At 42.8% G+C, this 21,669-nt stretch overlaps 1 protein-coding gene across 2 annotated transcripts in view; it reads right to left on the bottom strand.

Moving 5' to 3' along the window:
* ACBD7 (acyl-CoA binding domain containing 7) overlaps positions 1 to 21,669 on the bottom strand; it is a 53,326-nt gene that overhangs the window by 18,139 nt on the left and 13,518 nt on the right. Inside the window, exons 2-5 of one of the 2 annotated variants that reach the window (XR_008996362.1) lie at positions 20,647 to 20,873; positions 10,210 to 10,327; positions 10,042 to 10,104; positions 503 to 9,960 (exon numbers count right to left, since the gene is read on the bottom strand). Coding sequence is in view for 1 of the 2 variants with exons in the window: in XM_036908049.2 (XP_036763944.1) it covers positions 9,887 to 9,960; positions 10,042 to 10,104; positions 10,210 to 10,327; positions 20,647 to 20,873 (482 nt within the window). In the remaining variant the exon portion in view is untranslated. Of the gene's footprint in view, positions 1 to 183; positions 9,961 to 10,041; positions 10,105 to 10,209; positions 10,328 to 20,646; positions 20,874 to 21,669 lie in introns of those variants that run through there. The other variant, XM_036908049.2, reaches the window with a different exon arrangement.

The following is a 21,669-nucleotide window of genomic DNA, read 5'->3' on the forward strand; positions in this document are numbered from 1 at the left end:
CGGGGGCGGGGGGATCGCGACACCAAAAAGCCGGCACCGGAAGCTCCCGGGCGCCTACCTTAGGGCCGCCCAGCGGGGAGGCTCCGGCGGCAGGAGGCTGCCCCCCTACCGCGCGACGGGAGCCCTCCCTCGTTGGGGACTCTGGCTGCCGCCAGGCCTGTGGGCTCGGGAGGCCGGTGTCAGCTCACCGCCCGCGGCGCTGAGGCCGGGAGGCCCCGCAAGGCTGCGGAGGGTCTCGGCTAAGCGCTCAGCAGTTCTCAGAGGAAACCTCCCCAAACCAACAGTAAAAGAAAAACCACTGACAGAACTTGGGAAACCTTCAGAGTCCCCCCATGAACCCAATCGCAGCGGCACCCACAGCCACCAGCTTCCTCTCTCCAAACTCCGGACATCCTCTCGAATACTGCCTCCCTCTCTGCCCCTGCTTGGCTCCCAGCTTTTCCCAGTGTGATAAAATCCTGCCGCCAGGACCTCTCAAGTCTGTTCCCTTCCCACCACCTACCAGCGAGGCTGGATCCTGGAGGCAAAATGGCAATCTGTGGCAGGCGGGGAAGCGGGGCTGCTCCCAAGCACGGCCCGGCCGCCCGCCCCACCTGCAGGACCACGTGCTGCCCTCTCCTCTCCCGGGACCCTGGCTCCCGCTCTGGGCTGTTTCTGTCCCAGGCTCTCCCATATCCATCTTGTTTTTGCCCTTCAGTCTGGGTAATTTCTATTGACCCATCTTCAGGGTCACTGATTCCTTTCACCAGCTGTGCGGAGTCTACTCCTGAGCCTATCCAAGGAATTCCTCACTGTCGCTGTCGCTTACGCCATAATCTCCACTGGACTTTTGAGTCTTCCCCTCTCTGAAGTCTAACCCCACTCTGTCATGGCTATTGTGAAGTCCCTGTCTGATAGTTTCAACATCTGTGCCTTATCTTATTCTTTTGATTTCATTGCCCCTTGTCGGTGGAGTTATTTCTTGCTTTTGTGTCTAATGACTTTTTGTGTTGAAAGCCAGATACCATGTATAAAACAGGTGCTGAGGTAAATATTTTTTACACCTGGATTTGAGCACATTTCTTCTGTCCTTCCTGTCCTCACAGGGGCCTGTTTCTTCTTGGAATTTGATTTCTAGTTTGCAAAACCAGCTAAGTTTTAAGAAGAGTTTTGAACCTTCCATGAGACCTTTATCAGGGGTACTTCTGTCAGTACCTCTCTGAGACTCACTGTGGCCCAGGGCATTTTTCAAGGTCATCTTACTTATGGAACAATATAAGTGGCAACAGGATGGCCCCTGTGCACCTAGTCCAACTCAGGGTGAGGCTGGTTACAAGTGCCTTTAACCACCATTCCCAGAGACAACCACCCCTCAGGTCCCAGCTCTCCAGAGTCAGCAGAGGGTTGCTCTGCACAGAACAAAAGCAGACTGACACAAGCAGGACCATGAATTAGTTCCATCTATTTTCAGTCTAATTATGACAGCAACAAACATTTACTGAATTGGGGGCTGGTGCTGTGTCAGCCCCTGGGGACACATGGATGAACACATCCCTTTCCCCTGCAGCTCCCAGATAGACATTAAGGAAGTAATCAGATGACTAGAGAGAGATTAAGTGCTACTAAGTTCAGGGTGATCGGAGAACACTGGATGGGTTGGGGGAGCGTCAAACAGGATCTCCTGTGGGAAATGGAGTCGGCTCTGAGATCTGGACAGGACAGCCTTCGGCAGAGGGGAGAGAGGCAGCAGGGGAGGAAGGGATAGAAGGAGTGCAAACTAATGGCGAGCATTCAGAGAGGAAAGGGGAAACTGTGACAAACTGAGGCAGAAGAGGTAGGTCAGGGCCAAGCCATACCCCATAAAGGACTCTGGTCCCATGAGTGACAGTCACCAAATGGATTTAAGTTGCCTCGTGACCAAACTTGACTGTTATCCCTCTGGGTAGTGTGGGGAATGGCTGGAGGGGGACAAAGGACCTATGAGAGGACCACTGGTAAAAATGTTTCTATTGCTAGAAACAGCAAAAGGGGAAGAATGCAATGAGGAGAAAATTGGCCCAAGTTTTATTTCAGGTAAATGAAGATGCTGGTTGTGTGTAAAATGGGAGATGCAGGTAATACCTGGATCCTGATAGGTCTTAGAGAAATTAAAAATACAGCACTCCCAGAACCTGAGTCTGTGGAGGTAAATCTACCACTGGTGTTAGGACTTAGGAAAAGTAAGTTAACCTGAGAGTGAATCTTTTCTTGTTGTGCAGTGTCATTTGTTATAATTTTATTCTTAGCATGAAAAAATGTAACCGGTGGAAGTTTGATATTTATATGCTTCCATGAAATCACTTTCATTTTATGGAAACTTTCATCAGACCTTAGAACTACATAACCAAATATCTACAACTACTGATGCTTGCCTATTTTTTTCTTTTATTTTGGTATCATTAATGTACAATCACATGAGCAACATTATACTTACTAGACTACCCCTATTATCAAGTCTCCATCACATACCCCATTACATTCACTGTCCATCAGCGTAGTAAGATGCAATAGAATCAATACTTGTCTTCTCTGTGTTATATTGCCCTCCCGTGCCCCCTACATTATGGGTGCTAATCATAATGCCCTTTTTTTCCCTTATCCCTCCTGTTGCAACCATCCTCCCCAGTCCCTTTCCCTTTGGTAACTGTTAGTCCATTCTTGGGTTCTGTGATTCTGCTGCTGTTTTGTTCCTTCAGTTTTTGCTTTGCTCTTATACTCCACAGATGAGTGAAATCATTTGATACTTGTCATACTCTGCCTGGCTTATTTGACTGAGCATAATACTCTCTAGCTCCATCCATGTGGTTGCAAATAGTAAGATTTGTTTTCTTCTTATGGCTGAATAATATTCCATTGTGTATATGTACCACATCTTCTTTACCCATTCATCTACTGACGGACACTTAGGTTGCTTCCATTTCTTGGCTATTGTAAATAGTGCTGCAATAAACATACGGGTGCATATGTCTTTTTCAAACTGGGCTCATGCATTCTTAGGATAAATCCCTACAAGTGGAATTTCTGGGTCAAATGGTATTTCGATTTTTGGTTTTTTGAGGAACCTCCATACTGCTTTCCACAATGGTTGAACTAATTTATATTCCCACCAGCAGTGTAGGAGGGTTCCCCTTTCACCATATCCTCACCAACATTTCTTGTTGTTTGTCTTTTGGATGGTGTGAGGTGATATCTCATTATGGTTTTAATTTGCATTTCTCTGATGATTAACTATGTGGAGCATCTTTTCATGTGCTTGTTGGCCATATGAATTTCTTCTTTGGAGAAGTGTCTGTTCAGATCCTCTGCCCATATTTAAATGGATTGTTTGCTTTTTGTTTGTTGAGGTGCGTGAGCTTTTTATACATTTTGGATGTGAACCCTTTATTGGATATGTCATTTATGAATATATTCTCCCATACTGTAGAATGCCTTTTTTGTTCTACTGATGGTGTCCTTTGTTGTACACAAGCTTTTAGTTTGATATAGTCCCACTTGTTCATTTTTGCTTTTGTTTCTCTTGCCCGGGGAGATATGTTCATGAAGAAAGTTGCTCATGTTTATGTCCAAGAGATTTTTGCTTACGTTTTTTTCTAAGAGTTTTATGGTTTCGTTTCATGACTTACATTCAGGTATTTGATCCATTTTGAGTTTACTTTTGTGTATGGAGTTAGACAATAACCCAGTTTCATTCTCTTACATGTAGCTGTCCAGTTTTGCCAACACCAGCTGTTGAAGAGGCTGTCATTTCCCCATTGTATGTCCATGGCTACTTTATCATATAGTAATTGACCATATATGCTTGGGTTAATATCTGGACTCTCTATTCTGTTCCACTGGTCTGTGGGTCTGTTCTTGTGCCAGTACCAAATTGTCTGGATTACTGCAGCTTTGTAGTAGAGCTTGAAGTCAGGGAGCATGATTCCCCTGCTTTATTCTTCCTTCTCAGGATTGCCTTGGCTATTCGGGGTCTTTTATGGTTCCATATGAATTTTAGAACAATTTGTTCCAGTTTGTTGAAGAATGCTATTGGTATTTTGATAGGAATTGCATTGAATGTGTAGATTGCTTTATGCAGGATGGCCATTTTGACAATATTAATTCTTCCTAGCCAAGAGCATGGGATGAATTTCCATTTATTAGTGTTCTCTTTAATTTCTCTTAAGAGTGTCTTGTAGTTTACAGGGCATAGGTATTTCATTTCCTTGGTTAGGTTTATTCCTAGGTATTTTATTCTATTTGATGCAATTCTGAATGGAATTGTGTTCCTGATTTCTCTTTCTGCTAGTTCATCATTAGTGTATTTAGTGTATAGGAATGCAACAGATTTCTGTGTATTGACTTTGTATCCTGCAACTTTGCTGAATTCAGATGTTAGTTGTAGTAGTTTTGGAGTGGATTCTTTAGGGTTTTTTATGTACAATATCATGTCATCTGCAAATAGTGACAGTTTGGTGTCTTCTTTACCAGTATGAGGCCTTTATTTCTTTGTGTTGTCTGATTGCCATGGTAAGGACCTCCAGAACTATGTTGAAAAGAAGTGGGGAGAGTGGGCAGACTTGTCTTGTTCCCAATCTTAGGGGAAAAGCTTTCAGCTTCTCGCTGTTAAGTATGATATTGGCTGTGGGTTTGTCAAATGATGCCTTTATTATGTTTAGGTACTTGCCCTCTATACCCATTTTGTTGAGAGTTTTTATCATGAATGGATGTTAAATTTTGTTGAATGCTTTTTCAGCATCTATGGAGATGATCATGTGGTTTTTGTCCTTTTTGTTGATGTGGTGGATGATGTTGATGGGTTTTTCGAATGTTGTACCATCCATGCATCCCTGAGATGAATCCCACTTGATTATGGTGTATGATCCTCTTGATGTATTTTTGAATTCAGTTTGCTAGTATTTTGTTGAGTATTTTTGCATCTATGTTCATCAGGGATATTGGTCTGCAATTTTCTTTTTTTGTGGTCTCTTTGCCTGATTTTGGTATTAAAGTGATGCTGGCTTCATAGAATAAGTTTGGAAGTATTCCCTCCTCTTCTATTTGTTGGAAAACTTGAAGGAGAATGGGTATTATGTCTTCTGTAAATGTGTGATAAAATTCAGCGGTGAATCCATCTTGTCCAGGGGTTTTGTTCTTGGGTGGTTTTTTGATTGCTGATTCAATTTCGTTGCTGGTAATTGGTCTGTTTAGATTTTCCGATTCTTCCTTGGTCAGTCTTGGAAAGTTGTATTTTTCTAGAAAGTGTCCATTTCTTCTTGGTTATCCAGTTTGTTAGCATACAGATTCTCATAGTATTCTCTAATAATTCTTTGTATTTCTGTGGTGTCTGTCATGATTTTTCCTTTCTCATTTCTGATTCTGTTTATGTGTGTAGATTCTCTTTTTCTCTTAATAAGTCTGGCTAGGGGTTTATCTATTTGTTTATTTTCTCAAAGAACCAGCTCTTGGTTTCATTGACTTTTTTCTATTGTTTTATTCTTCTCAATTTTGCTTATTTCTTCTCTGATCTTATTATGTCACTCCTTCTGCTGACTTTGGGCCTCATTTGTTCTTCTTTTTCCTGTTTCAATAATTGTGAATTTAGACTATTCATTTGGGATTGTTCTTCCTTCTTTAAATAGGCCTGGATTGCTATATAATTTCCTCTTAGAACTGCCTTCGCTGCGTCCCACAGAAGTTGGGGCATTTTGCTGTTGTTTTCACTTGTCTCCATATATTGCTTGATATCTGCTTTAATTTGGTCATTGATCCATTGATTATTTAGGAGCATGTTGTTAAGCCTCTATGTGTTTGTGAACCGTTTTGTTTTCTTTGTACTATTTATCTCTAATTTTATACCTTTGTGGTCTGAGAAGATGGTTGGTACAATTTCAATCTTTTTGAATTTACTGAGGCTCTTTTTGTGGCCAGGTATGTGATGTATTCTGGAAAATGTTCCATGTGAACTTGAGAAGAATGTGTATCCTGCTGCTTTTGGGTGTAGAGTTCTGTAGATGTCTGTTAGGTCCATCTGTTCTAGTGTGTTTTTCAGTGCCTCTGTCTCCTTACTTTTTTGTCTCATTGATCTGTCCTTTGGAGTAAGTGGTGTGTTGAAGTCTCCTAAAATGAATACATTGCATTCTATTTCCCCCTTTAATTCTGTTAGTATTTGTTTCACATATATAGGTGCTCCTGTGTTGGCTGCATAGATATTTATAATGGTTATATCCTCTTGTTGGTCTGACCCCTTTATCATTATGTAATGCCCATCTTTGTCTCTTGTTACTTTCTTTGTTTTGAAGTCTATTTTGTCTGATACAAGTACTGTAACACCTGCTTTTTTCTCTCTATTGTTTGCATGAAGTATCTTTTTCTATCCCTTCACTTTTATTCTGTGTATTTCTTTGGGTTTGAGATGAGTCTCTTGTAGGCAGCATATAGTTGGGTCTTGCTTTTTTATCCATTCTGTAACTCTGTGTGTCTTGATTGGTGCATTCCATCCATTTGCATTTAGAGTGATTATCGATAGGTATGTACTTATTTCCATTGCAGGCTTTGGATTCATGGTTACCAAAGGTTCAAAGGTAGCTTCTTTACTATCTGTCTAACTTAATTCACTTATTATGTTATTATAAATGCAGTCTGATCATTCTTTATTTCTCTCCCTTCTTTTTCTTCCTCCTCTACTCTGCATATGTTAGGTGTTTTATTCTGTACTCTTTTGTTTCCTTTGACTGATTTTGTGGATAGCTGATTTTATTTTGCATTTAGTTAGTATTTGGTTGGTCTGCTTTCTTTGCTGTGGTTTTATTATCTCTGGTGACTTAGGAGTGCTTCCATCTAGAGCAGTTCCCTTAAAATACACTGTAGAAATGGTTTGTGGGAGGTAAATTCCCTCAACTTTTGCTTCTCTGGAAATTGTTTAATCCCTCCTTCAAATTTAAATGATAATCTTGCTGGATACAATATTCTTGATTCAAGGGCCTTCTGTTTCATTGCATTGAATATATCATGTAATTCCTTTCTGGCCTGTAAAGTTTCTGCTGAGAAGTCTGATGATAGCCTGATGGGTCTTCCTTTGTAGGTGATCTTTTTTCTCTCTCTGGCTGCTTTTAATACTCTGTCCTTGTCTTTGATCTTTGCCATTTTAATTATATTTCTTGGTGTTGACCTCCTTGGGTCATTTGTATTGGGAGATCTGTGGACTTCCGTGGCTTGAGAGACTATTTTCTTCCCTAGATTGGGGAATTTCTCAGCAATTATTTGTTCAAAGACACTTTCTATACCTTTTTCTCTCTCTTCTTCTTCTGGTACCCCTACAAAGCGGCTATTGTTCCATTTGGATTTGTCACACAGTTCTCTTCATATTTTTTCATTACTAGAGATCCTTTTATGTCTCTCTGCCTCAGCTTCTCTGTATTTCTATTCTGTGATTTCTATTCCATTAATGGCCTCTTGCACCTCATCCAGTCTGCTCTTAAACCCTTCCATTGTTTGTTTCATTCTATTATCTCCCTCTGGCATTCATCCCTTAGGTCTTGAATATTTCTCTATAGCCTCATCAGCATGCTTATGACTTTTATTTTGAATTCTTTTTCAGGAAGATTGGTGATTTTGGTCTCTCCAGGCCCTCTCTCTGGTGTTTGAGAGATTTTGCACTGAACAAGGTTCTTCTGCCTTTTCATGTTGATGGAAGTGATCAACATGGAAGCACCAGTAAGTGGCGCTTGTGTCAGCTGGGAAAACAAAGTCCCTTCCTGTTTGCTGGTCACCTTGCCCTTCTCCGCTGCATGTGCTGGTCAACTGAACTCAGGGAGCAGCCTCTGGGTTAATCCTCTGAGCGGCCATGGGCAGGTCGGCCCTCAGGATGGCCTAGGGCACTCACGGTGGTTCCAGGCGAGCAGCACGTGTTCACTATGAGAACAGAGTCCCTACGTGCTTCCCGGACTTTGTGCAGACTTCCTCTTTCTGTGCCCATCAACCATGCACAGGCGGCAGCGTCTGGGTTAATCCCCTGAGCTGCCATGTGCGGGACGGCCTTTGGGATGGCCTAGGGCACTGGCGGGTGTTGCAGGCAAGAAGCGTGTGTTCGCTGTGAGAATAAAGCCCCTTTGTGCTTTCTGGACTCTGCTGGTCTCTCCTGTCTGTGCCAGTCAACTGCGGGGAGGGGGCAGCCTCTGGTCTGGCCCAGTTGGCCGCGTGCACGGGGAGAAGCCTCTGTGTGGTTGCTGTGGGCGGGGCTGCATCTGGGTCTGGAGCCCTGGCCCAGTGGGCATGATGCCAAAGAAGCAGTGACCTCGAGAGAGGCTGAGTGTGGGTGCTGGGACTGCTCTACATTTGGCCTGTGCCAAAGGCCATGCAGAAGAGGTAAATATCCTGGTAGAGAGAAAATGTGAGCTTAATATCTTTGACAACCGAAAGAGAACACCCCTGATTAAGGCTGTGCAATGCCAGCAAGGGGAATGTGCACATATTCTTCTAGACTGTGGTGCCAATCCCAATGTGAGTGACAATGGCAACACTGCTCTCCACTATGCAGCTTGTTGTCAGAGTTTAATAACAGTGGCACAGCTCCTTTCACACAACACAGACATCGAGGTGAAGAACAAGGAAGACCTCACACTGCTTTTGCTTAGTATAAGTGAAAAAAATAATCAAATGGTAGAGTATTTACTAACTCAAGGAGCAAACGCACATGCTCTTGATAAGTGTAAAAGAACAGCACTCATGACTGCTGTAGATAAGTTTGCATTAGATATAATTATCATTGAAAGTCTTCTCCAGGGAATGGGCATTCTGAAGAAGGCTCTTTAAGCAATCTTTCCAGATGACTTGGCAGTCTTAGTTCATGGCCTGCATCATATGATGAAGACTTAGATTGTGATACCAAGAGTTCCTCTAAGAGTCTTCCACAGCAGCACATTGACAATTTTTCTGAAGCTGCAGCTCAAAGAGATTATCTTGGAAAATACCCTCACCTGGAGCCTTGGAAGCAGAAGACTCTCTTGGTTATAAAAGAGTAGGAGAGAAAGCAACACAAACATCCAGAGCAGATGGGGATTCTTCTAGTATCACTGTCATTGATGAGACAGGTCATAGATCTGAGGATTTGAAAACTGAGGTTATAGCTTTTACTGAACCATTCCAAGTAGTCCACCCACAGGAGCTTGATTTCTGAATATGTAAAACATACAGGGTCAACTTAAAAAAGACATTTCACTACATCAAAGAACTACACAAGCTACTGGAATACCAACTCAGAAACAATCTGCAGTCTGTAGTTGTAGATACAGGATGAACTGATGCTCTTCCAAAACCCAAACTGTCATAATATTAAAATATGGTCATTCAACCTAAAAAAAAATGAAGGTTGGAGAATTACCATTACCTTATTCAATTCTTATAACCCTGTGAGGCAGATATCTTTTTCCCTAGTCTATAGAGGAGGCTCAACCTCAGGTCACCAAGAAAATAAATCACCGAGGACAGACTGGACAGGTACACCTGTGACTGTCAAGGCCCTACATCAGGGTGAACCCCAAAGCTGCACAGTGCAACAAAGTTTCTCCTTGTTATTGGTTATTAATAAACTGTTTTGATTATACACCAGTAAGACTCTGTAGAAAAACAGATCAGTCAAAAAAACCTAACAATTGTTAATGTTTTTGTGCACATACTGTCATTTAAAACAATTTTGAAAATTACGTGGAATTAGCGAGTAAAATTTTGTTAAATATAGTTTCAGCCTACCTCTAGTTAAGGGTTACAATTCATGTTAATAGCAAACATATTCATGATACATAAGGAATTAACAGTGCATTTCTACCCTAAATGTTAGGTCATGATACCATTGTGAAGGCTTCAGAAGGAAAACTTTATCATATGCTGAATGCTAAATTCCATATTTTTCTATCAGCTCTTTTGCTTTGGAAATGTAAGCGCTCATGGCATCTTCCTTTGACAACCCTAGAAAAACACAAACAAATTACCTCACTGACTGATGTGCTAGGAAATTAAGAAAATTTAACTTATTTGAGAATTAACAACCTTTTTGGAGGTTCCATGCTTCCCATTTAGCTTTGCCTCTTAAATCTAACATTGCTGGACACTCTGCCAAAAGAAGGGTAGAGATATTTTCAAGTTTACTTTTTACTCTATGCTTCTATAAACATTTTTCAAATGAAGTAGATTATTACTTTTAAAATGATAGAATACCAATATCAATGTCTCCAATTATAGACTGTTTGTAGAGCCCATAGAGTTCTTTCAGTTCTTCATCATCTGGCTTTGTTTTCAGCTTCCTCACGTCTTCTGCAGCTCTATCAAAATCAGCCTAGAGCAAAAGGAAAAGCACACAGTACATTTGCTAACTTTCAGCAGGCCCATGTATTTTGGAGGCATTTACCACCAAGAATTGGGAACTCAAAAAGGAAGAAGAATGTTTCAAACAGAAATGAACTACTAATGCTCTGGTTCCACCAGAATTATCCTAATTTATTTCAATTTATGGATACCTCTCCTGGTACTTTACCTGATATACAGAAAGATATGGAAAACTAAACATTCTTAATATTGGAAATGTTCTATTTATCTGTTTAAAAATTGAAGATACAAATTAATGGGAAGACATTCCATGCTCATAGATTCGAAGAAACAATGCTGTTTAAGTGTCTTTATTACTCAAAGCAGTCTACAGTTTCACTGCAAGCAATCCCTATCAACATTCCAATGGTATATATTACAGAAGTAGAAAAAGCAATCCTAAAATTTGCATAGAATCACAAAAGATCCTGAAGAGTCAAAGCAATCTTGAGAAGAGAACAAAGATAGAGGCATCGTGCTTCTGGATTTTGAACTATATTACAAAGCTATAATAATTGAAACTGTATTGTACTGACCTAAAGACAAACACACAGTTCAGTGGAACACAACAGAAAGCCCAGAAATGAACTCATGGATATGTGGTCAATTAGTTTATGACAAAGGATCTAAGTACATACAATGGGGAAAGAACAGTCTCTTCAATAAATGGTGTTGGGAATATTGGACCACTGTCTTACACCATGCACAAAAATGAATTCAAAGTAGATTAGAGACCTGAATGTAAGGCTTAAAACCATAGAAATCTTAGATAGAAAACCTAAGGGGTGAGCCCCTTAATACCGGTCTTGGCAATGATTGGATCTGAAAGCAAAGATAAAATAAGTGATCAAAAATAAACAAGTGAGACTACATCCAACTAAAAAGCTTCTGTACAGCAAAGGAAATGATCTGCACAGCAAAAAGAAAAGATAACTGTGAAATGGGAGAAAATATTTGGAAATCATGTCTTCTAGGTGGTTAAAATCCAACATATATTAAGAATTCATACAACTCAATAGCAAACAAGCAAAACAAAACAAAAATCTGATTAAAAAATGGACAGAAGAATTGAATAGGCATTTTTCCAAAGATGATACATAAATACCACAGATACATGAAAAGGTGTTCCACATCATTAAACATCAGGGAATGCACATGAAAACCAGTAAAAATCACAGATATTAATTACCTCATACCTCTTAGGATGCCTATCGTCAAGAAAATAAAGAGATAACAAGTGTTAAAGTTTATCTTTAACATGATAAGATTTAAAAGTTTAAATCTTCCCACTTTTCACTACCAAGACAAGGGAACCCTTATGCACTATTGGTGGAAATGTAAATTGGTGCAGCCAGTATGGAAAACAGTATGGAGGTTCCTCAAAATATTAAAAATAGAACCACTATATGATCCAGCAATGCCACTTCTGGGTATTTATCTGAAGGAAATGAAAATACTATCTCAAAGTGGTATCTGCACCACCATATTCATTGCAGCATTATTTACAGTAGCCAAGACATGGAAACAATTTAAGTGTCCACTGATAGATGAATGGATGAAGAAAACATACACCTTGTTTTAGGAATTTTATTCAGGCATAAACATGGATATCCTGCTATTTGCAACAACATGTATTGACCTTGAAGGCATTATGCAAAGTGAAATAGAAAGACAAATATATGACCTCACTTACAGATGGAATCTAAAAAACAACGAACTCATAGAAACAGAAGAGAGATTGGTAGTTGCCAGAGGCAAGGAGTAGACGGTGGTAGAAATAAGTAAAAGTGGCCAAAAGGTTAAAAAAAAGATTGTATCAGAAAAATTTCAACATTTTTTCTAGTAAGTTAAAAGCACATACATAAAAGTTACTATTAATTTAAAAAATATTACATCCAATGCAATTTTTTCCATTACCCTCATGATACTTCCTCCTCTTCTTTCTAAATCCACACTTCACTATATGCAACAGCTTTGTACTGATTAATATCTTTGTCCAGGGCATGCACCTCTCAATGCCTCTTTGCCCACATTCTTCAACATCCGTGTTATTAATACCTACTTAGTGGACTGGCTACTTTCTGAGGCCCTATTTCTGATTTTGCTGAGCTGCTTATACAGATTCCTTTAAACACTGAGACCCAAATTGTAAGACTTATCTCAACTAATTTCCAAAAATGTTTAGACAACTTAGAGCTAACTAGGAAGAGAAACTGGCTGCCTGGAAACTGTATACAAACATACAAATAAAACTTGTCCTCCTGTTTGGACTTAACTCTAAAAACCCGGACCTGCCTAATACTCAACCTCAGGCTGTCTGGGTGCCCGCAGCCCAGGACTCAGCCAAAGGCCGCCCCCTCCACATATGCCACACAGGGACAAGGTCAGCCCTGCCTACTAGGGAGCCTGAGTACTCTTAGAAGCTGTATCCTTTTCCTCTTTTAATTTCTTAGTTTATCTACCAAGGGCTTTGGTGATTATCTTCCGTAATAGAATTTTTCGTTTTTTTTTTAAAGAACTGTTGTGGGTAAAATTGCAATATTTCCAGAATATCTCGCCTGGCTTTAGTGCATCTCCATATCAGCAGGTGTTTCCAAGGGACGGAGAGAAGTAGTCCATCTCTGTATCACTAGGTAATCACAAGGGCAAGTGAGGGCTTATCTGGACTGGAGAGGTTGAGTGGAGGGCTTTTCTGTTGCAGCCAGATGAAAGAGATGTGAGATGACTGCTTGTAAGAAATATATGGGTTTCTTTCACTTCATTTCTTCCTTTGACTGATTTTGGTTTCAAAGGTATTTTGCCCTGGGATTCTCCCCAGTTACATCTGGCAGTAGTCAGCAGAACCTCTGAGCCTGAAATCTGTCTACATGGGTGCAACCCTTGGGCAGGCTGCCCCTAGAGATGGTAGGGAGATGCCCAGAACCTCCCCTGTGGATGGTGGGGAGGCCCGAGTGGCTGCAGTGGTAGAGGATGCAACTTCACTCGGGAGCCCCCTATCTGTGGGGATTCCAACTGGGGAACCCCTAGTGGGGAATTGGTCTATGGTAAAGCACTTTGTAGAGGGGTGGGGCCTTCCCCAGAATTGGGGAAGAGTAGAAACACCAGAAGCTGTGGAATTAGCCCTCTGTGAGATAGAAGACAGCTTAAATGCTGTGAGTGGATGTGTACCAGCTGGGACTGTAGGATCTCTTTTCCTTGAGATAGTAGAAAGTGTTATCAAGAAGAGAGAGAGGGTTATTGAGGAGAGAGAAAGACTTCGACAGGAGAGACACACCTCAGTATCGTTTGGAGGACCTGGGTGATGTCCTACGGGATGCTTTTAAGAGAGACAGTTATTGAGAAGCTGGGTCTCACTCCTGGAAGATACGTTAGTAGTGAGGGAGGAGGCAACCAGAGAATCCATGTTGCAGGAGGCCATCGGGAAGGGGGAGGAATATGTGGTTCCTTCAGCCCAGAAGATGGTAGAGGAGATGTCGTGAGAGGATGAGGGAGTGTGGCCAAGGGCTGATCTGTTGCTGAGGCACCAGCCTGTCCTATATTAAAGGCCTGTCTGGGTATAATGAAGAAAGTAAAAACACAACAACAGAGGGCTCCTCGGGGGAAGGCGCCATCCTGTCCCCAGGTTGTGCAGCACTCCATGCCCCGCCCCTATACCCAGAATGAGCTGGTGGACATGAGCATCTGGTATAGGCAGAAGCCATCGGAATCTCTGCCCACATGGCTTTTGCCTGGGACATAGGGGTGAAAAACATTGTTGTGTCAGGTTCTGAAATGGGTGGACTGGTTTCCCTGACAACTCACCCTTCCCTCTGGCAGCCGGTTGCAAAGTGCCCGTCACACTTCAGGAAACTGGGTGCTTCTGGACTGGCTGACAGCAGCCATCAAGGCAGTTTGGCCTAATCAGGATTTAGCATACTTACCCACTAACTGGAAAATGTACGCAAAACTCCAGCAGTTGTTATGGGAGCTGGGCATGAAAAATATCATCTATATATGGAGCCCCAGGGCCCTGTTAAGTTGTTCACCATAGGAATGAGAAATGTGGTGCTCTATAGAGCTCCCCCATCTCTCTTGGGGTCATTAGTGACTACTCTTGCCCCCCACATAGAGCAACCTGTAAGTGAGGCTACTCATACTTTAGCATATCTAGGGGAGGTTGAAACAGTAAGAGCAGAGATGGGAGTATGGGCTATGACTGAAAGGAGAGGTGCAAAGGGCCCCGTGAAGGTCTCAAGGACCCAGATGTGGTTAAAGACCACTGCAGGTAGGTTCAGATGGACGGTACCGTGGTAAAGGCAGTTCTGAAGGAACATGTTAAGCACCCACCTATAGCTCTGCCTGTGCCTCAGTGAATGACAAATACTAAGCAATATAAATTGCCAGCACCAAGGTACAGGGACCTGGTTTGTCTGTAAGGAAGGTTTGTTAAAAGGAAATTAGAGAAACTCTACAGGAGTTGGAGAAGATGGGAATATAAAGCCCACTCATAGTCCTTTTAATTCCCCAGTGTGGCCAGTGAAAAAGCCAGATGGCTCCTGGCATATGACCATGCACTATAGGGAATTCAATAAAGTCACACCCCCTTTGCATGCTGTTGTCCCCTCTATAGCAGCCCTTAAGGACACACTCAATAAACTAGGAGCATATCATTATGTTGTGGACCTTGCTAATGCTTTCTTCTCTATTGACATAGCACAGGAAAGCCAGGAACAGTTTGCCTTCATGTAGGAAGGTTGGCACTGGACATTCAGGTCCTTTCATAGGGATACCTCTAGTCCCACCATGTGTCATGGACTTGTAGCCTAGGACTTGGCCACATGGAAGAAACTGCAAACAGTGTGGCTGTATCACTACATTGATGATATTATGCTCACATCCGACTCTCTTCCAGATTTAGAAGGGGCAGTTCCTAGACTGCTGCAACATTTACAGGAGAAAGGATGGGCTGTGAACAGCACCAAGGTTCAGGGACCTGGTTTGTCTGTAAAGTTTTTGGGAGTTGTCTGGTCAGGTAAAACTAGAGTTATTCCTGAAGCAGTCATAGACAAGGTCCAGGCTTTCTCCACCCCTACCACTGTGGCAGTATTGCAGGAGTTTTTGGGTCTTTTGGGCTACTAGAGAGTGTTCATCCCACACTTGGCACAAATTCTGAAGTCCTTATACCAGTTGGTATGAAAGGGCATCAAGTAGGACTGGGATAAGACATGTGCAGCTGCTTTTACTGTTGCTAAGTTGGAAGTCAAGGCCATAAAGGCCTTGAGTGTAATGGACTCATCAAGGCCCTGTGAGCTAGATGTTCATGTAACCGAAGATGGTTATGGATGGAGTCTTTGGCACAGCTTGACTGGACACGTCACCCTATTGGATTGTGGTCACAACTACGGAAAGTAGCAGAGGACCAATACACCTTCATACCTTCATAGAGAAGCATTTGGCTGCTGTTTACCATGCCTTGCTGGCTATGGAGCCCATCACTAGAATAGCTCCAATCAAGGTAATAACTACCTATCCCATTGTGGGGTGGGTGCAAGACTGGACCCAAATGCCATGGAGTGGTGTGGCACAGATGCCTACACTGGGCAAATGGAGCACGTATTTACAGCAGTGCAGCACCCTCTCTACTGGCCCCTAAAGTGGAGAACTCCAACACTTATTAGGGCCAGTGACCTATACCAATGAAAAGCAGGAAGAACTTGTTATTGAGACATTGGTAGCCAAGAGTCCTTATCAGGAGGGAAAAGCCCCTATACCTGAAGATGCTTGGTATACAGATGGCTCCAGTCGTGGGCAGCCCCCAAAGTGGAGGGCTGTGGCTTTCTGTCCTAAGACTAAGACAATATGGAAGTTAGAGAATGGAGAGGGGAAGAACAGTCAGTAACAGGCAGTATGGCTCACGATCACCCAGGATGATCATGGCCTCCCCTGTAGTTGTGCGCACTGATAGCTGGGCTGTCTGTAGGGGCTTGACCCTGTGGCCACCAACATGGTACCATGCCAACTAGATTGTTGGTCACCGACCCCTTTGGGGGCAAGAGTTGTGGCAAGACCTATGGGCCTCTGGTCAGACTAAGACTGTTACCATATATCATGTGACCGGCCATTTGCCTTTGGCATCCTCAGGGAATGATGAAGCAGACACACTGGCCCAGGTGCACTGGCTAGAAGGAAAGCCTGCCTCTGATGTAGCCCAATGAGTGTTTGCTGCATGCGGGGCAAAAGACAATGTGTGTTGTTGCCCGTCAGTGGGGCCTGCCACTGACCTTTGAAGAAGTCAGCAGAGCCCAGGAGTTACGTGTATATTCTGAGAGGGACTTAAGACACTGAGTCCTGCAGCAACATGGGACAATACTAAAGGGGCCGATACCCCTTGTCAGGTGGCAGATAGACTACATTGGGCCTCTGCTCATATCAGAAGGATATCGGTATGCCATGACTTGTGTGGACATGGCTGATGGCCTGTTGGTTGCTTTTCTTGCACGTCATGCAGATCAGCAAACCACCAAGAGGGGCCTGGAGCATCTCTTTGCAGCCTATGGCTGGCCGCAGGTGATTGAGAGCGATCAAGGCACCCACTTTATTGGACATGCATTACAACAACGGGTGCAGCAATTAGGAATAAAGTGGAAGCTTCATGTACCATATAACCCTACTGGGGCAGGCATGACAGAGAGGTACAATGGTTTGTTGAAATCTGGCCTGAAGCCAGACACCAATAGTCTACAGGGCTGGCCAGTTCGCTTATGGAGAGTGCTACGGCATTGAATGAGAAACTGAAAGGGAGCCTTGAGCCCTGCGGATATGCTAACACACATTGTTGCCTCTCCTATACAGCTGTATGTGCAAACCAAAGAGGAGTTATTGAAGCCAGGATATGGCCAGCAGAGCAACATCCTGCTGCCAGCCCCTACTGCATTAAGCCCTGGAGACACTGTTGACTGGATGTGGTCTTGTACATTTTGACACATGGACCAGCAATGGCTGGCCCTTCTGGCATCTTGGGAGAAAGGCCTGGAAACTGTTCTTGTGTGTATTCCTGGAGTAACATAAAAGTGGCCCCCGAAGATCATAGTAGTGTACCCAAAACGTCCTGGAGGTAAGAGCATATTACAGGGAAGTTTTGTTTTATCTTTATGGCCAGTGTATGTACCTCCTGTAGCCCTATATACTGACCCATCTGTAACTCCCACAGGGAGTGGGGGTGAAAGTCTGGTATACTAGACCAGGACGAGATCCCATTCCTGCCACTGTCCTATCACAGGACTACTCTCCTGCAAGCATCCTACCTGATGGACAAGATTTGCCTATGCTGGTGTTATTAAAACATGTATGTTAATGCCCTTAAGGTTATTTTCTTCTACAGTCCCTGTGGCCTGAACCCGTTGCCTGGCTGCAGCTACTATGTGATGATTGCTCTGAACTCCCTACCTGTTCAGCTACTGCCTGTGGAATGGGTGAGCTATGGACTAAATCTGCATAGGACTTTGAACTTAGCTGAATCCTCCAGCTGGAGGTTTATCATGATTTTATTGCTATTGCTATTGTATATTATTAGTCTGGTTACAATGCCCCAGTTTTCTTGCTCAGGGGCCATTGCGGAAGATGGGGAACTAGTAGATTGTGAGGTGAGATTTCTGTAGGGGTGGCATGTGGATAAAATTGCAGTATTTCCAAAATCTCTCACCTGGCTTTAGTGCATCTCTGTATCAATAGGTGTTTCCAAGGGGTGGAGAGAAGTAGGTCATCTGCATATCAATAGGTAATTACAAGGGCTAGCGAGGGAGGTTGGGTGGAGGGCTCTTCTGCTGCAGCTGGGTTGAGAGAGACACGGAATGACTGCTTCTAAGAAATAAACGAGTTTCACCCACTTTATTTCAACCTTTGCTTTCGGTTTCAAAGGTGTTTTGCCCAGGGATTTTCTCCCCGGAGTTACAACTGTATTTTACCTTGTGTCAATTGTTTTAAACCAGGGATAAGTAGGAAATGTCAGCAGCCTGGGTATCAAACAAAAGAGGCTCAGTGGTGCTTCCACAGCACCCCTGTTTTCTTACTCAATACCAGCACTCCCTTTTGATCCAAAGATTCAAAGTTCAGTAGAGAAAGTGGATAGCTCACTGTAATGTCAGAACCCCAATGATCTCAGCAGAGTTACTGGATAAAATTTCCATCCATTGCCAAAGACAGGACTGTAATACAACCAGAACTGTGGTTTTACAAGGGAGAAAAACCGCTTGCAAGCCAGAGACCGGGGTCTCCAACCTAAATAACCTTGAAAATGGCCCAGGGTCTTAATGTCAATGGGTGCATATGACAAGGGACGCACTCCCTGCCTCATCTTTCTGAGTGTCTTTCTAGGAAATTATCAGTTGCTTTATGCATAATGTCCTGGCTAAGAACACAAGCTCTGGAGATAGATTACTTTGGTTTGAATCTCAGCTTCATTACTTAAGAGCTGTGTAACACTGGACAAGTTTTTTAGCCTCTGGTTTTCCACGTGGAATAAGGAACAATACCACCACCTATCTACAAGGTTGTTAGGAGGATTTAAATAAGTTGACACATGTAAAATACTTAAAATAGTGCCTGGCACACGGTGAATGTTCAGTAAAGGTTAGCTATTATTATTGTTATAAGGCTCTTTGAAAAAAAAAAACTAGTTCTGAAAAAAGTACTACCAATGATGTAGGACATGAAAAATTATGATTTAACAAGGAATACAAAATTGTTTTCATACACTCAGTTTTATGTCATGTAGAAAAAAATAAAGACTAGAAAGAAATATACTAAAATATGTAAGCAGTAATTGCTCTGATTATTGGTAAGTGTTCTGGACATTTCTTATGCTCTCCAAATATTCCATAATATATACATACTGTGTCTGTAATAATGACAAAACTGAAATGCTACATTAGTGCCCAGGGCTTTCTAAGAACAAGGAAGGGCACAGATTAGGTCATACAAGCATGTGTATGGATGGAAAAGATGTATCTTCTTGAAGAAGCAGTCTGCCTTTTAGCTTCATCATCTAAGAAAGAAACAGTCTCCCAAAAGCTTTGCTGCAGAAGTAAACATACTGTAATGTAAAATAAAATTTGGAGATTATAGTTGAGTTGAGAAATCCCACTTGTTTTCCCAAACAATACAAAGAACTAAGCAAAAAGAGAAGAAAGTTTTGATACTGAAAGATTTGACTATTTGGGGGAAAGCTCAATATGAATTGTATGCCATGCTTAAGAGAAAAATGTCTAAATGTTCAAGGACACACTCATCCATATGGCCAAGCACTGTTTTTAAATGCTCTAAAAAACAGGTCATTGAATCCTAACAGTCCCTCCTCTCCTCCATTTTCACATGAGGAAACCGAGGCACAGAGAGGCTAAGTAATCATGTCACAGGCTAGGAAGTGTGAGGTTCAGATTTGAACCGGGCCAGCAGCGGGAGTATGCGCCTTTACCCAGCTCAACATACTGCCTGAAGAATGGTCAGGAAGTGTGCCATGTTCATTCCATGAAGTTGTATGCAGATATTTTTAAATTACATTTTATAATATTTAATGATGAGAAACTGCTCGTAGTATAGTGGTAAGTACAGAAACAAAACTGTATATATACAATGGTATAATCGGTTGTGTGTGTATATGTATATACACACATACCGCACATACCACGTTAATTTCTCGCACATCGGGGAAAATAACCCACCATGTGGGCGGTAGTTATCACCTGGGTGAAGGAATTCCTGAAAGCTTTATGTCTGTTTTCTTTCCCCCAGTTTCCACCCTGAACATCACTTTCTTACTATCAGTAAAGCAGTATTTAAATTGTCGTTCTACAAATCTCTGTTCAGAAACACATTTGCCTAAGACGGTCCCTGGACGTCCAAGGAGCAAGGGGCCGCGCGCCCCAGCCGCCCACGCCGCCGCTCCAGACGGAAAAGACGGGCTGAGCAGGGCGCGCCCGGTCCTCCGGAGCAACCTGACCGCCTCCAGGGGCTCGTGCCTACTCTGCGCTTAACCAGTCCCCGGGGTTCTTAAGAGTTACCATGGGATCCCCGGCTCGTCAACTGCAGGGACCAGCCGGTCTCCACTGCACTAAGGGGGCGCTCGCGAAGGGGCAGGAGTATCCTCGAGATAATGCGGGCCGCTTCCGAGGGCGAGGACGGCGGGCAGCAGCTGCCTGAAGTGGTGGTCCGAGACCCGCCAGCCGCCCGGGCCGCCACACCTCCCTCTCAACCACTTGGGCGCTCCCCTCCAGGAACACACCCGCCCGTGCGGCCCCCGCACCTCCAGCTCACCTGCAGGGACATGGTGACAGCCTCACACCACCGCCGCCGCCCTCCTCTCAGCTCTGCAGATCCCGAGCCCCGCCGCTCCTTAAAGTGCAGCGTGAGTCCGCCCACCGGCTCCCATTGGCCGCCGGCATGGGGGGGCGGGACTGGGCCGTGAGTGGCACCGCTCTGCCTGAGCGCGCGCCCGGTCCCTGGCTGCGCCCGAGGGCTGTCAGCCGCCAGCGCCGCGGCAACTAGAAAGGCCAAAAGCAGAGGATTTATTTATTTATTTGCAGGTTTTTCATTTATTTTTTAGAAGTTAACATGTGCAGATAATAGGAAACTGAAAACCCCAGGAAGCAAAGAACAGTCATCCATAATCACAAGCATTTTAGTTTGATGTGTTCTTCTAGGTCCCCTGTGTGAATCTACACAACTAAGCATCCACTTTTATGTAATTAAGATTGTAGTTATGCATCAAGCTTTTTCACAAATGATGATATTTACCATTTCAAAGCCCCCAAACTATGTATTTTGATAACCAAGAATACACTATACGAACCCAATCTGAAAGGAAAAAAATGTATCCTGCCTTTTCATAAAAGACAAAAACTGCAAGAGGCCTCTAGATAAACATACTGGCAGAGTTACAATTAAAATACTACATTCCCTTAATGTTCAATTAAAAATTAGACATAAAGCAATAACGTATACACAGCATAATGCTTCTCAGAGAATTCATTTTCCAATCTATACTATTAAAATATATTTAGCATGGAGGTTATGTTTCCACTGAATTACTTAACAATGTATTTTTACAGCACAGCCATAAGAGATGCACACACATCAATGGTTATCATCAAAATGTAAATATGAACATACTTGCATACATTCCTTTCTATACTTCCTCTGCCCCTCAACTGCCAACCTAATGAACAAATCTTGACAATTATTTCCCATCGTGTAACAATTCCATGTCTAAGATGCTTTTTTTCTGTAACTTACAACAAAAAAATATCTACAAATTGGTTAATTCACTTGTCATCATAC

Source organism: Manis pentadactyla, chromosome 3 (genome assembly GCF_030020395.1).
Source record: "Manis pentadactyla isolate mManPen7 chromosome 3, mManPen7.hap1, whole genome shotgun sequence".
Lineage (NCBI taxonomy): Eukaryota > Metazoa > Chordata > Mammalia > Pholidota > Manidae > Manis > Manis pentadactyla.